The sequence below is a fragment of the Balaenoptera physalus genome, assembly GCF_965194825.1.
Source record: "Balaenoptera physalus genome assembly, chromosome: 3".
Lineage (NCBI taxonomy): Eukaryota > Metazoa > Chordata > Mammalia > Artiodactyla > Balaenopteridae > Balaenoptera > Balaenoptera physalus.
Genome location: NC_138890.1, coordinates 128,324,352 through 128,341,014, shown reverse-complemented (window position 1 = coordinate 128,341,014; position 16,663 = coordinate 128,324,352). Strand labels below are relative to the sequence as shown.

General features: G+C 35.8%; 1 protein-coding gene across 6 annotated transcripts in view; it reads left to right on the top strand.

Annotated features, from left to right (window-relative positions):
* The window catches only part of IPO11 (importin 11), a 239,983-nt gene that overhangs the window by 39,503 nt on the left and 183,817 nt on the right, over window positions 1–16,663 (top strand). For 5 of the 6 annotated variants that reach the window (XR_014262244.1, XM_082457116.1, XM_082457118.1 and 2 more), the window contains exons 6-9: window positions 3,547–3,679; window positions 8,163–8,221; window positions 13,264–13,312; window positions 14,762–14,832. Coding sequence is in view for 5 of the 6 variants with exons in the window: in XM_082457116.1 (XP_082313242.1) it covers window positions 3,547–3,679; window positions 8,163–8,221; window positions 13,264–13,312; window positions 14,762–14,832 (312 nt within the window). In the remaining variant the exon portion in view is untranslated. The remainder of the gene's footprint in view (window positions 1–3,546; window positions 3,680–8,162; window positions 8,222–13,263; window positions 13,313–14,761; window positions 14,833–16,663) is intronic. The other variant, XM_082457119.1, reaches the window with a different exon arrangement.

The following is a 16,663-nucleotide window of genomic DNA, read 5'->3' as shown; positions in this document are numbered from 1 at the left end:
AATATCAATTGAGAGACATACATTGGCACTTTGGAAATTGTTTTTGAGACCTTATAATCCACCAAAGCTTCTGGCCTGGCACATTTGGGTAGTTTGATATATATGTATGTCATGGTTAAGTGGAAACAAATTTATTTTTAAATATTAAGGAAAAAGCTGACTGCTACTAAAGTAACTACCTTTTTTTGTTACAAATGTGTGGATATTTTAAGAGTTACTTGTGAATTTTTTAAACATATAGAAAAATAATGAAAAAATATTAACTGCCATATACCCATCACCTAGATTTAGCAGTTAACATTTCGCTGTTTTTGCTTTATTGCTTTTTCTAAGATATTTTAAAGTAATTTAAAGATTTCACAATATTTTATTACTAAATACTTTAGTATTCATTTGTAAAAAGATAGATTTATTTTTTTTAAGGTTAAAAGAAAATTTTCCACAGACAGTTTACTGATTTAGTAGACTTTTATTCAACTATTCATGGCTCAGGCAGCATCCAGTCTAGCAGATAGGAGCTCCAAAGAGCTGTACAAGCTGAAAGAGTTTTTTGTACGAAAGTGAGCAGGAACAAGGAAGCTAGACTGGGAATTAGCTGAATAGCTAAATCAGGGTTATTTTCCTTATATGGAGCAGAAAGAAGTCTTAGAGCTGGGTCAGGTAACTTGTGTTGAGCAGGCAGGCACTGATTGGTTGACCTAGACCTGCCTTTTCTGGGAGAGCCCAGCACAGAACCTTAGTTCTAAGTTTTGGTTTGCTGCTGTGGGGCTTAGCATGAGCGATTTCATCTTGAGCCTAATCTGGTTACTTAGCATATATAATCATTTAACTTTTATCATATTTAACACACATAAAAGTAGTGATTTAATATGATGTAACACTTCTAGCCAATTTTCTACGTTGTTCTTAAATATGTTTACAAGTGGTGTGTTTGAGCCAGAAAAATGAATATGGCAGGTACATAGCATTTGATCATGTTTCTTAAGTGTCTTTTTTTTTTGGCCACACCATGCGGCTTGTGGGATTTTAGTTCCCCGACCAGGGATTGAACCTGCGCCCTCGGCAGTGAAAGTGCGAAGTCCTAACCACTGGACCGCCAGGGAATTAATTCCCTCTTAAGAGTCTTTTTAAGTTAGAATAGTATTCTCTCTCTTTTTTTTATTGGTGCACCATTGACATGTTGAAACATTTTTTGGTTATCTTTTTTTTTTTTTTAATATTTATTTATTTGGCTGTGTAGGGTCCTAGTTGTGGCACACAGGCTCTTTGTTGCGGCGCACGGGCTTCTCTCTAGTTGTGGCATGTGGGCTCCAGAGCGCCCAGGCTCAGTAGTTGTGGTGCACAGGCTTAGTTGCCCTGCGGCATTTGGGATCTTAGTACCCTGACCAGGGATTGAACTGGTGCCCCTGCATTGCAAGACGGATTCTTAACCACTAGACCACCAGGGAAGTCCCTATCTTGTTGATTAGAGTTAGGTTAAGCAGGTTTTGAAAGCTCCAGTTTGTGGATAATATTCATTGCCCCACTATTAGTGATGAATGACAAGACTTTGATTTAAACATTTTTGGTGCTCACTTTTCTTAGGGGAAAATTGTGAGGACAGTGGTCCTGAGGCTAAAAAAGTTTAAGAATATTTAAAATGCTAAAAGAAATAAAACTTCCTGTAATGTTTTGCTTTTGATATTCAAGGAGTCAAGTCTGTGTGCTTCTACAAAGTTGCTAAGCATTCAGTGGGTGGCACTGTTTCTTCTGGTTTAGAAAAAGAAAAATGCAAGTATTTGGGATTTTCATGAACTACTACCTAAAATGTTTCATTAAGTAATTTATTTTTATATTGTCTAACTGAATATTCCCTACCCCCTCTACATTTTTGAGAATAAAATGTAGAATAAATATTTTTATCCCTCCTATTTGTGCTTTATTATTACTTTCTCTTTTCCAGATGAGCCTTTTGTGAGCATGTATCAGTTGGTATTTTCTGGAGCAGATAGAAGCTTGTGGAGGGCTTGTGTTTACAGGATAGTTATCGGTATTCTGTCCCAAATTCTTGTGGTTTCTTCCTTCTTTGTCTGTCTCCTTCCTTTTACCCTTGGGCTGAAAGTGTAGTGCTATTGCTGCTTCATTCCAACCATCCCTGTTTGTGCAGAGCCCTTTTGTAGGCTAGCTAAAAAGAGTTATGAATTGTGGCATAATAGATGCCTAATGTCTAAGCTAGGTGCTTAGCTCCAGAACTGGAGTGTGAAACAAAGAAGAATATTAATTAAAGTTTTTTCACACTACTGTTTCTTGATTTCTGTCACAAATGCTGTATGTCTACACACTAAAAACAATGACCAAAGCAATAGGGGCTGGATGACTCCAGTCCAGGTTGTGGAATGCCCCATTGCTGGGAAGCCACTTCTAGACTGTAACTAAGTGGTATTATATTCTGCAGCTCTCTTCTGGGGGAGAGAGTTAGGGGTGGGATAGGATACTTTATACCTTATCAGATCCCAGGAGGCCATGAGAAGCCGTCTAACAGAGGAGATAGGGAGGTGAGCAAGAGATTGGTGTTCTAGCAGTTGCTTACAAGCCTTTCATCCTCTTGTGTTCCAGGAGGATCACAAGATGTTCTGCCAATACTCGGATTAGCAGAGGTTTAAGCCTTTGCCTGTGTAGATGTGTGCAGAGTTTCCAAGGGGTATGGTGAAGCTATTTCTCTATACCTGGAAGCACAGACCATTAAGATTACTGAATTAAAATAACAGAAGTGGAACTTGATTTTTTCATAGAAATATTATATTTACAGGATTGCATTTCTGACTGGTTTCTGATGCCTGACCATATTAGTAAATATAGTGTTTAATTAGTTGATATGACATATCTCAAATAAGAAAAAATCATTCTGAAGTGTGCTAATGATAACTAGTCATATGCACTTTTGTATAATTTTATTTAAAGAAAATTGCCATGTAGGCTCAGGTGGATTGCTCTTAGACCTTCTGGAAAAAAACGAAGATACCACTGGAAGGTGGTTCTCAGTGTGAGTCAGGTTTTTAAATACTGGTACATATTAGGCAAGCAGCCTGACAAGTGATGTGGTTTGTATCTTCTTGCTTTAAATACCGAAAACCATATGGGTAGAATTGGCAGAGCCCAGAAATTTAACTCCTTTGTATTCTTAGTATATTGATTTATCTGATAAACTCAGTGACACTCCTGTTTTTAAAGCTGAGTGTTACAACTATTAATGGAAGAAAAAAAAGTAAAAATAGGAAATATCAGACTGCAATGCAGGCATTAGGCTAAGAAATGTTTCAAGAAACTAATATTTTGGGGGGGACATGTGTGTGTGCGTAAGTAGCAGTAGCCAATGTAAACCATACTTACTGCTGTGCATTGTGACTAAAAAAAGTTTAAAATGTTGCTGTAAGTGATTCTTGACTATTTTAAATCTCATTGAAAATGTGTGCTCAGTTTTAAAACCAAAATGTATTACTACGTAGGTCTAATTGATTACTGAAATCTGTAATAATATTGTGAACAAATTTGTTGATATCTTTGCAGTTAGCTTCTGGAATTTATAGTTTTGCCTGCTCTCTGTGGAATCACCACACAGACACATTCCTTCAGCAAGTTTCTTCTGGCAATGAAGCTGCAGTTCTAAGTTCACTAGAACGAACTCTACTGTCATTGAAAGGTACTATTAAACTTGACATGCCTATTTTTGAAACAACATACCTCAGAACAGTGGCCAAATAGTTTGTCTGTATGGACTTTCTGTTTCCAGTTGCACTGGTGGAAGAATAAGGGGTTAATAGTTCCCTCAGAGACAAGGGCTCTTGTAGTTTGCTTTTCTTTTGTAAGAATAGCTCTTCCTCTACCCTAATTGATGAGAGCACACGTAGTTCAGATGGATAGCTTTAAGTTATATTCACATTACTGGAGTTTCATGGCTGTGAATGCATACCTTTCAAATACTTGCACTTCTTTTTTGCTTCATTTCTCATTCTGGGCTGCTACCATTATTATTGTCATGCCGACTTTCCTAAACTTCTGTCCCCCAGGCTTATTAGTTGAGCTCTATCTCCCAGCTCTCTTTTCCCTGAGAACTCATCTTTCTTGTTTGTACCTTAGGCTCACTTGGATTTTAGAAGGTGCTTGTTGGGGTGCTATCTTGGCCTGTGTTTTCCTATGCTTTGTTTATAGGCATTCCCTTAGCATAAATCTCTTTCACCTTCCCTGAGCTGAGCTTATCTTGATGCATGTATTCCGAGGCTCCTTTCCTTTCTAAAACATTCACCATCATTTTATTCTCTTTGTCTTCCTTCTGTTCTGGTTGCTGAGGCTCTTTTATCTTGTGTTTCTTAGTTTGAGCTCAAGCAACCTTTATTTCTTTCTTACTACAGCTCATTTTGCATTCTCTATTTTATTTGTAAACCCTTTTATCATATTCACCTTAGTACCTTGCAATGGCTCTACTCCAGTGCATCACTTACGTTAATAAGACAGTGGATGCACAAACCCCAAACTGTCAACACATTTTGGTGAACCTTGTGGACAGATTATTTTAAAGGACTGTTGACATGTAAAATCCAATCCATTGTACAGGTGGTTTTACAAGTGAATGGAGATGGTTTTACCAACATTCTTGAGGAAGACATTAAAAGGCCTTAGAAATGTTTACACAGAAAGAATTAGAGAAACTGATACAAGATTAGATTCATAAAGCGGTGTGTAAGTACTGTATTTAATGATTAAGGAATTTTCATGAATCCTTTTGATTGTAGAGTTTTTTTGTCTCACTGACTTCAAAGCCTAATTCCTGACACAAATGATGCCGTTCTACTCTACATTAGCCTGCTTTAGGCTTTTCAACACCGCAGCATCTCGAGGTCTTAGATACACATTAGCATTTCTAAGGCATCCTGATCTGGAAAAATCTCATAGCATTTTTCTTTAAAATACTTGTTCTGTCAAGCTATAAATTTCTTTCCTTTTATGACTTAAATACTTAGGACTAGAGCTTTTGTCACATGTAATCTTTGCATTTATACCTGTGCGCATTTAGTATCTTTTAGACAGGCATATGTTCATTACTTCATTCAACGTATTTATAGGTAGGTGCTTGGTTCTGGGGAGACAGATATAATACAATGATCATACAAGTACATGTAAAATGACATCTGTGACAGGGGGGCCTTACAATGTTATGATGATTGATAATAAGGTCAGAAAAGACTTCCCTGAGAAAATGATGTTTGAACCAAAATCATAAAGGATAAATGGAAGTTAACTAGGTGATAAAGGGAGAAAGAAAGCACTGTACCAGATAGTGTAGACCAAGGTCCTGTGGTGGGAAAGATCTTGTCCAGGGTAAGGGATTCAGCTTGAGCCCTATTTTCTCCTATTAGGGTACAGTAACTTGAGTTGTAGATAATTGATGGTATGAAACTGAAGGTCTTCAGACATTTGCATTCTAAGCCTAATTTTAATACACTGACTTTATTATTTTTTTATTGAAATTTAATTGATTTACAATGTTGTATTAATTTCTGGTGATTCAGAAAAGTGATTCACTTACACACACACACACACACACACACACACACACATACACACATTTTTTTTCATATTCTTTGCCATTATGGTTTATTACAGGATGTTGAATATAGTTCCCTGTGCTATACAGTAGGACTTTGTTATTCATCTGTTTTGTACTGATAGTACTGATAGTATGTTTCTGCTAATCTCAATTCCTAATTCATCCCTCCCCGACCCCCTTCCCTTTTGGTAAGTATAAGTTTGTTTTCTATGTCTGTAGGTCTGTTTCTGTTTTGTAAATAAGTTCATTTGTGTCATATTTTAGATTCCACATGTAAGTGATATCATATGGTATTTGTCTTTCTCTTTCTGACTTCACTTAGTATGATAATCTCTAGGTCCATCCGTGTTGCTGCAAATGACATTATTTCATTCTTTTTTATGGTTGAGTAGTATTCTGTTGTGTGTATATACCACATCTTCTTTATCCATTCATCTGTTGATGGGCATTTAGGTTGTTTCCATGTCTTGGCTATTGTAAATAGTGCTGCTATGAACGTTGGGGTGTATGTATCTTTTCGAATTATGGTTTTCTCCAGATAGATGCCCAGGAAGGGGATTGCTGGATCATATGGCAACTCTAGTTTTTTAAGGAACGTCCATATGGTTCTCCTTAGCGGCTGTACTAATTTACGTTCTCACCAAAAGTGTAGGAGGGTTCCCTCTTCTCCACACCCACTCCAGCATTTATTATTTGTAGACTTTTTAAAAAAAAATTATTTATTTATTTATTTATGGCTGTGTTGGGTCTTTATTGCTACACATGGGCTTTCTCTAGTTGCAGTGAGTGAGGGCTACTCTTCGTTGCTGTGCGCGGGCTTCTCATTGCAGTGGCTTTTTGTTGTGGTGCATGGGCTTCAGTAGTTGTGGCACCCAGGCTCAGTAGTTGTGGCTCACAGGCTCTAGAGTGCAGTCTCAGTAGTTGTGGCACATGGGCTTAGTTACTACGTGGCATGTGGGATCTTTCCGGACCAGGGATCGAACCTGTGTCCCCTGCATTGACAGGCAGATTCTTAACCACTGCGCCACCAAGGAGTCCCTGTAGACTTTTTAATGATGGCCATTTTGACTGGTGTGAGGTGGTGTACCTCATTGTAGTTTTGATTTGCATTTCTCTAATAATTAGCGATGTCGAGCATCCTCTCGTGTGCCTATTGGCCATCTGTCTGTCTTCTTTGGATAACTGTCTATTTAGGTCTTCTGCCCATTTTTTGATTGGGTTGTTTGTTTTTTTGTTATTGAGTTGTATGAGCTGTTTATTTTGGAAATTAAGCCCTGGTTGGTTGCATTGTTTGCAAACATTTTCTCCCAGTCTGTAGGTTGTCTTTTCATTTTGTTTATGGTTTCCTTTGCTGTGCAAAAACTATAAGTTTGATTAGGTCCCATTTGTTTATTTTTGCTTTTATTTCTTTTGCCTTGGGAGACTGACCTAAGAAAACATTGGTACGATTTATGTCAGAGAATGTTTTGCCTATGTTCTCTTCTAGGAGTTTTATGGTGTCATGTCTTATATTTAACTCTTTAAGCCATTTTGAGTTTATTTCTCTGTATGGTGTGAGGAAGTATTCTAACTTCATTGACTTACATGCGGCTGTCCAGCTTTTCCCGACACCACTTGCTAAAGAGACTGTCTTTTCTCCATTGTATATTCTTGCCTCCTTTATTGAAGGTTAATTGACTGTAGGTGTGTGGGTTACACTGCCCTTAGACTTCACCTCATGAACACTAAGTCTTTAGTTATATAGAAAGCAATGCTGTCTATAAAGTTGTTTTCTTACAGTGAAGTGACTTTAAATTTGATAATATAAGGTGGTAGTCTTATGCTGCTATCATGCTTGTTGTTACTGAATTCTGCTAAGTGTTTTACATATATTGTACTATTGAATTCTTTAATAACCCTATGCAGTAGGACTTATAACCATATTTTATAGATGAGGAATGTGAGATCAGAAAAGTTGTCCAAAATAATACAGTTTGAGGCATTGGAGCTACGATTTAAGTCTAGATCTGACTTCAAATCTGTTAATCCTGCTTGTCTCCCTGTGTACATCAGTTTACTCATAAAATGTGTGATGCTTGTAACTGAGCACTGTAGTTTATTCCAGATTTGGAAATTGAGTTTAATCTTTTTGTCCCTTTTTGGAGGTGCTATATTTTCATTAATGTAGCCTAAAACTGAATAAAGCTTTTCGGTCACTGTTGAGTCATAGTTTAAAGTTTATGGAATAGAGGTAACCTTCTCAACTTAGCCTGTAGGTGTTATTGCAAGTGAGAAGTACTAACAGTTATGTAAATTGAACTAAATTTTGCAGTATGGTTTTAAAAAACATGAATAGTTACGACAAGTGAGAAGAACATTGCTTCTTAGTCACAATAACTGGGGTTTAGTTCCATCTTTCCCACTTCGTAACCAACCAGTGACCAGGAGTTACCTTTCTTTATCTATTAAATGAAAGGATTAAGCTAGATTAACCTCCAGGCTTGATGAGGCTTTGTGATTCTGAGTCTATTATGATTATGATTTTAATAGGAAAACATATGAAAAAAAGATGTAAGTAAAGCTTGATTTTACTTTTCAGTGCTGCGTAAGTTGACTGTTAATGGATTCGTGGAACCTCATAAGAATATGGAGGTGATGGTAAGTGAAAGAAGTCATTTAATTTTTGTAACTTCGGAAAAGTGCTTGGTATTTTCCTGAATGTTATATAAAGTTTATTCTTTTTACTTGGCATTCATTTAAAAGTTTTTTATTAAATGACCACCTAGTGTTTTACTATTTTGTATATATTATACTACACTTTTAGACTTGTGGTCTGTTTTCAGACATACAGAAAATATGTTAAAGCAGCAATATTATGTGAAGGAGAGGAAGTAGAACTAGGATGGTTCTCAAGATGCCGTGGTGCATTGAGAGTGTTACTTTGAATTTGAATTCAAGTGAACTCTTGTGAATTTGAATGCTATGATAACATTACCAGGGTCAGTGTAGATTGATTTATATCCTTGGTATTTTCCTTTGTCTGTTTTTATGTACTTAAAATGTGTTTATTTCCCCTTGAATCATAACATTTATGCCCTTTTGCAATCAATTAAAAGTTATGTGTATAAGCGGGGAAAACTCCATTGATAAGCCCAACAAGTTGTGAAATATATTCATTTTTGGTATCACGTCATCTGCTTTTTCTATATGCAAAAATATATAGCTGCATAAATTTTATTCCTAAACAAAATGGAATTGTATCATACTTGCTCAGATCTATATTAGTTTTCACAGTGAGTTTAGGTCAGCTAAGATGTTACTCTCTGTGGATTGTCTTGGGGGCTGCATAGGAATTGTGGAAAGAGTATGTTTAATTGGGTCTTTGGGTTTGTCCTACTAGATTTGACCAGAGTCACACTTCTTTTTTTAATCTTTACTATATTTTGTATTTCCATAAGATTATGATTGAAATAATGGTTCTATTGTTAAAAGAATTCAAAAACTTTTGATATACATCATTATAATGTAAAGACAATTTTTTTCTATAAAAGCATTATATGCTTATTTTTTTAAAGGTTAAAAAACTCAGAAGAGGAAACAGGAAATAAGAAATCATTTAAAAACTTACTATCAGAGATATTGCTAACATTTGTTAATTATCCTTTAAGACATCTTATGCATATTCTTTTAGATATACTTTCTTTCTTCCTCAATTTTGTGTGAATGAGACCTACAAGCTGTTTCCTTACTTGGGTCCGTCTTCCTTCCTTCCTTCCTCCCTCCCTCCCTCCCTCCCTCCCTTCCGTCTTTCATCTGTTTATTTATTTTTGGCTGTGTTGGGTCTTGGTTGCTGCACGCAGTCTCTCTCTAGTTGTGGTGAGTGGGGGCTACTCTTAGTTGCAGTATGTGGGCTTCTCACTGCGGTGGCTTCTCTTGTTGCAGAGCGCGGGCTCTAGGCACGTGGGCTTCAGTAGTTGTGGCACACGGCCTCAGTAGCTGTGGCTCGCGGGCTCTAGAGCACAGGCTCAGTAGTTGTGGCACACAGGCTTAGTTACTCCTGGTCCGGGATCTTCCCGGACCAGGGCTTGAACCCGTGTCCCCTGCATAAGCAGGTGGATTCTTAACCACTGTGCCACCAGGGAAGTCCACTTGGCTTTTTCTTAAACTCAGTGTATTGGGGATATTTTTCTCATGTCAGTAATATTGTTATATGTCATGTTTTTAATGATTGTATAGTAAATCCATATGATTACTGTCGGTGTACAAATTTTTAAAAAAATGATAAAATTAATCATAGGTTTTCTACAATTTACTTGCCCAGTTATCTGTTGATGACATGTAGGTTGTTTCCAGTTTTTAATTGTTGATAAATGGTATTAGAATGAACATTTGGGTGCATATGTCATTGTGTACTTTTCTAAGTGATCTTCTAGGATAAATTCTTAGAAATGGAAATGTTGGGCTAAAGTGTATGCACACTGATGATATTGATATATATTACCAAATTGCCCAAAGATATATCAAAACCAATCCCAGTTTTAAATGCTGATACATTTAAATATCTATATTTATTGCCATGCTGTCAAAAAACATTTTCCAGAAACCAGTTTGACAACTCCCCCTCATTGCCCTCACTAGAGTGTAAGTTTCATGACTGCAGAGACTTTGTCTCATTCACTGTTCACTCCAGAGCTTGGAACAATCTCTGCAATATAAAAATGTTCAGTAGTTATTTGTTAAATGAATGACTATATGATATGGTAGAAACATGTCAGAAGGCTCAGCGATTATCTTTATTTGTAATATTCTGAGTATCATAAAATTAACTAAAATACTGAATATGTCAGTTTTTAGTGAAAACGAATTGATTTGAATCATATTTCTGTAAACTAGAATAATAGTTTTCAGTGGATACTATCCATGTTTTGTGAGCCTTTGGCTTTTCCTTGAGAGTCTTCTGTCTCAGAAATTGTACGTCAACCTTTACTCAGTTATAAATGCTGTGTTGTGGCATTTGATGTATATTGACTAGTTGTAAAGAGAATAGAATTTTAACAAATTATGGACAACTTTTCAAATAACATAAAGATCTTTAAAATAACATGGAATTTAAAAGATGCTTAAGAAACACTATATGATAGTCGTGAGATTTGGGTTTCTGGAGGCAGATAAATTTGGATTTGAATCTTGGCTTGGCCTTTTCCTGATAACATGGCCTCAGACTATTTACTTATCTTCCTTGATACTGAGTTTCCTTTTTTGTAATACGAGATGAAATAATAGTACATGTCCCATTGGATGTTGTGAGGATTAAGGGAGAAAATGATTTTTTTTTAAAATTAATTTATTTATTTTTGGCTGTGTTGGGTCTTCGTTTCTGTGCAAGGGCTTTCTCCAACTGCGGCAAGCGGGGCCCACTCTTCTTCGCGGTGCGCGGGCCTCTCACTATCGCAGCCTCTCTTTTTGCGGAGCACAGGCTCCAGACGCGCAGGCTCAGTAGTTGTGGCTCATGGGCCTAGTTGCTCTGCGGCATGTGGGATCTTCCCAGACCAGGGTTCGAACCCGTGTCCCCTGCATCGGTAGGCAGATTCTCAGCCACTCCGCCACCAGGGAAGCCCAGAGATAATGATTTTTGTAATGAGTTCAGCAACTAATTAAAATGCTCTGTAAATTACCATTTAATGATAATTTTAAGGGGTTCTTACTTTACTATTACGTAACAATAGTCAAGTTAATTAGTTGATTTGGATTGCAGATTAGTTGGTGGTCTAGTTCTATAAATTCCCGATCCTCTTGGTGCGCTTACTAAAATTGATGGCCTTTATAATTTTCTACTCTCTTTAGAGAACCCTGACTGATACACAAATTTTATTTAAAAGAAAATAGAATAAAATTCCTTCTATCTTGTAGCTACTGTATGGGACCATTGAACCCCTGTATAAATTTAACATACATATGGGATCTCGGTGATTTTATTTTTCCTATATTGAAACATTCTGCTGTTTCATCATCCTAGGAATTATTTTATTGTTAATTATTACTTACCATTCTCAACTATGCTTAAAAAGGTTGAAATAGTATGAAAATGAAAGAATGATGAGATTGCCAGAGGATAAGGCAATAGTGAAATTAGTTGTTGTCCTGCAGTTTTCTTACTGTGTTGTCTACTGTATTGCATCATCTTTTAGGAAGGTATAAAAGAAGACCACAAACACTATCTCTTTACTATTAGCTTTCATTTAACACAGTCGAGAATTCAGAATTTTTCACTTCCTGCTCGAAATGGCTGAGAAAAGAAAATTAACAGCAAAATGTTTTATAATTTTTACATGAATCTGAAGATGGATGCTCTCAAAGAGACTGGTAGCAGCATTCTAGACCCTAACGATGATAGTGAAATTGTCTAAGTGAAATCCCAGCCTTTGTGTCTTCAGGTGATGATATCCTAGTTGAATTGTCTCAGACTCAGGGATTGATGAGTGAACAATATATTTCTATATTTCAAAGAAGAAATGGAGCATTCTGTTCTAGTTAGTCATTCGTCAGGAAGGCCTTCATTGTGTAGTATTTTGTGACAAAAACCTGGACCATCTCTTTTGCTAACAGGACATGTGACATCTTTTATGATGTTTATACACCAAAATTTATTGATATAAAGAAGTCTGTGGTAATTAAATTCTTAAAAATTTTTAATAAAGTTGTTTTTCACTATCCCTTTATATTTATTTCTGTAAAGTTTTTAAAAAATTAATTTACTTTATTTTATTTATTTTATTTTTGGCTGTGTTGGGTCTTTGTTGCTGTGCACGGGCTTTTCTCTAGTCGTGGCAGCAAGGGCTACTTCTTCGTTGCGGCGCACAGGCTTCTCATTGTTGTGGCTTCTCTTGTAGCAGAGCACGGGCTCTAGGTGTGTGGGCTTCAGTAGTTGTGGCTCGCGGGCTCTAGAGCGCAGGCTCAGTAGTTCTGGCACACGGCCTTAGTTGCTCTGCAGCATGTGGGATCCTCCCAGACCAGGGCTCGAACCCATGTCTCCCCTGCATTGGCAGGCGGATTCTCAACCACTGTGCCACCAGGAAAGCCCTATTTCTGTGAAGTTTTCATAACATTTTAAAATACATATTAAAAGGTAAAGGTGTATTGATCCCATATGATATATGGTGAGTCTTGCCTTCCCTGGTATCTGAAGGCTAATATATTTAATACTTGAGATTGAGAACTCTGCTATAAATAATTGCTACCGTTTATTCATATTACGAGTACTTATTATTGGTAAATACCATTCCTGGATTCTGGGATAGAGCAAAATAACAAGGAAAAGTTCTTGGCTCTTAAGGATCTTACATTTTAGTGAGAGGAGACAGATGATAAACAGTATGTCAGGGGGTTATAAGGCTATGAAAAAAAAATAAAACAGTAAGGAGAATAGAGAATATTTAGTGAAATAGAATGCTTAATAAATAATTTTTTATTTATTGCAAAGTGATTTAGGTTATTGAAATGAGACACTGAGGAGATGAAATACTATAGTTATTTTGTTGTGGAAGACTGAAGACATTATTATAATAATGGAATGATTTTTACTTTATCTAATTTTAACTTTTTAATATGATGTGATAAGTATGTTTTAGTTTCCCTGAAAAAGTGTAAGGTAAAATTATAACAATAAATTGAGACTCTTCAAAAATTTTTTTCTTTTCTAGGGTTTTTTACATGGAATATTTGAACGTCTAAAACAATTTCTGGAGTGCAGTAAGTACTTCCATGATAGTAGTTTTTACTGTAGAATCCTTATTCATTAATAGCTTCCGCTTGGCACTTGCAAATCTGGAGTGGCTAAAATCTTGTATCTCGGTAATTAATTATCTGAAATTAAATTGGAAGCTCAGCTTTTGTCTTCATATACCTGTCTTGTCCTAAGTATTGAGGAAACCTTTTTTAAAAAACAAAATTATTTTGTATCCATTCCTTCCTCTGTATTTCTACTGCTACTACTCTGTTCCGTGCAGACATCCACAACGATAGTATGTTTAGCAGATAATAAGTGTAGACCCTATGTCAAATGCTATTTAGACTTTTTATTGATTGTTTCTTTTAGTACATTTTATGTATCTGTTTGATATAAATGTTCTTAAGTGGTTACATTCATTTTGTAAATCCCTTGTTTATTAACCTTTACTGACTTACCTATAGGACCCTTTCTGATCCACTCTCCCACACGAAAGAATTTAGCATTTGCATTTGTGTTGTATTATACTGGTGGTCTGTTTGTTATCCTCTTCGCTTCCCTATGATTATAAGCACCTTTGCTCAGGATGCACACACACATAACATACACAGGATACTCACGAATGCATGCACACACATGTATGTATACATGTATGTATAACCTGTATACATGTATACGTGTATGTTTTTTATGTGTGAGTGTATTGGGAGACTTACTCTCCTGAGAAGATACCTTAGTGTACTCACTTTTAGGGAGTTGCTGATTGTTTTATGTCAGTCATTTTCGGTTTAGTAGAATCATTATTGAGTGTGTTGCCAGGTATTGTTCTGGGTACTGTGCATGTAAAGATGAATAAGACAGCTCATATAATACAGTTTTTTTTTTCCTAAAAATGATCATTTTCCTCTGGTCATCCCCATGGGGGAAACAGAAGGAAGACTATATGATTAGTATGATTAGGGAGCAAGATAGTTAATGAGCTGATGGACATTATTCTGAATGTACAAAAATTAATTATACCAGGGAAATTATCAGAAGAAAATTGTTAGAAGATATAGGAAAAATAATGATTATGTTAATCTTTGAATTCTTTGTTTTTACTTATGTTGCTTGATAGGTATTTCAAATATGACTAGTTTAGATTTTGAAACTGTGATTCATGATTTTATGGATAAAATTGCTATCCTTTTACTGTGAAATAGGCTCAGTTTGTATTTTAGGATTAATTTTATGAAATATGGCACTGAGGATTACTGTGTCAAGTACAAGTCTTGGTATTGCTTTTTAAAAACTTAATTACTGTTTATTGTTTATTTGTTTAGAGTTGGGAATACACACTAATGAATTCGTAATGCAAAATGTGCAAAAATAAATCTGACAGTATTTTTGTAAAATGTTTTTTCATTGTCTTGGTTGTGAATTTATAGAATATTATAAATTTTTTACTAATATTTGAAATGTATTTCTAACAGGTAGAAGTATAGGTACAGATAATGTATGTAGAGATAGACTGGAAAAGACCATCATTCTTTTTACTAAAGTGGTAAGTTTTTTTTTTTTTTTGATCTTAAGTATGTTTTCTCAGATGAAATGTACATACTCAAATTTAGTAAGGAAAATGATTTTTTAATAAGCATACACTTTCACTTTAGTGTTAAGGTAACTTATTTTCTTACTGTGTATAAGAAAGCTAAAAAAAAAAATCCCTTGTATCTTGAAGTCTTTAGAATGCATATAAAAATTAAATTTATATACCATATACCATAGTGTATAAGTCACCTGGATGTAAAAAAAAATCAATCCTAATAAATATTAGAGAAGTTGATTCCCGTAAGGCTCATTATTCTCAAACCTACTGGAAAAAGCAGAGATAAAGAAGACAGCAATGCAGCTCAGCAGAAAGCAGCTAAGATGTCGCAGTAGATAATACTAGGAAGTCATTATATTCATAATGACAGATTATCATCATTAATATCAGATATCTTTTGAATATAATTATATGGGTACATTGTACTAGGCAGTGTGTATATATTTCTGATAAAATTAAGTTTTATAAAAAAGAGTAATTTTTACGAAGTTTTGGTCTTGGAGGTTGGGAAAAGTACAAAGAATTGGGTATAGCAGTGAGGAAGACCTGGTTGGAGGACTGCATAGACTTAAAACAGGTGTTTGAAGATAGGTGGCAGTATCTAAATCTGTAGCATATTTCCCCCTTTTCATTGAAGGATCATTAATAGGGTTGAGGTTGTCTGTTCCCTGGTGGGGCCGGTGGAGCAAAGGAGTAGAAATGAGCTGTTCTTATTTTTTGTGGTTGGATAGCAGTTACTTTCAGTTTCAGTTGTCTTCATTTCCAACTCTCATGTTCCAAAGAGCCTCAACAGCAAAGCCCACCTCATCCAAGATCCAGATAAAATTGACTTAGATCCTTTAAGTTAAAAACAAAAAACACATAGCAAAGTAAAACAAAATGATGTGGTTAGGCAGTGGGGCTACACAGTGTGAGTATATAATATAATTTATGAAATTCATATTTATGGTCTTATGACTTTATTAAAGCTTTTAAAATTGGAACATTTAAAATATGCCTCCAAATAGAACTGAGTAACTTTGAATACACATGAGGTTATCACTCAGCTTCAGCAATTATCAAAGTAAGGTCATGGTCAATTCTGTTTTTACCTGTATGCTGCTTCTCTCTCCTTTCTGTTTGTTTTAAAGCAAAGCCCAGATATCATATAGGATTATCTATAAATATTTGAATATGTGTCTTTAAGTGAAGGATTTAAAAAAAATATAATCTAACAATATTATCACATTTAAAAAGTAGGAATGACTTCTTAATATCAACTAAATATTTAGTCAGTTTTCAGATTTCTCTCATAATTTTTGTTTTTTTAAAATTTATTTATTTATTTATTTATTTATTTTTTGGCCGTGTTGGGTCTTCGTTTCTGTGCGAGGGCTTTCTCCAGTTGCGGCAAGTGGGGGCCACTCTTCTTCGTGGTGCGCGGGCCTCTCACTATCGCGGCCTCTCTTGTTGTGGAGCACAGGCTCCAGACGCACAGGCTCAGTAGTTGTGGCTCACGGGCCTAGTTGCTCCGTGGCATGTGGGATCTTCCCAGACCAGGGCTCGAACCCGTGTTCCCTGCATTGGCAGGCAGATTCTCAACCACTGCGCCACCAGGGAAGCCCCTCTCATAAATTTTTTATATATTTTTTTCGAATAAGGATTCAATAGTGTTGGTTCGCTCTGTCTTTTTTTTTTTTTTTCTTGTTACTTATTTGTTGAGGTAACAGATCATTTCCTGTAGAGTTTCCCGTGTTGTGGATTTGGCTGCCTACATCCTGATGTGTTATTTAACATATTTCTTTGT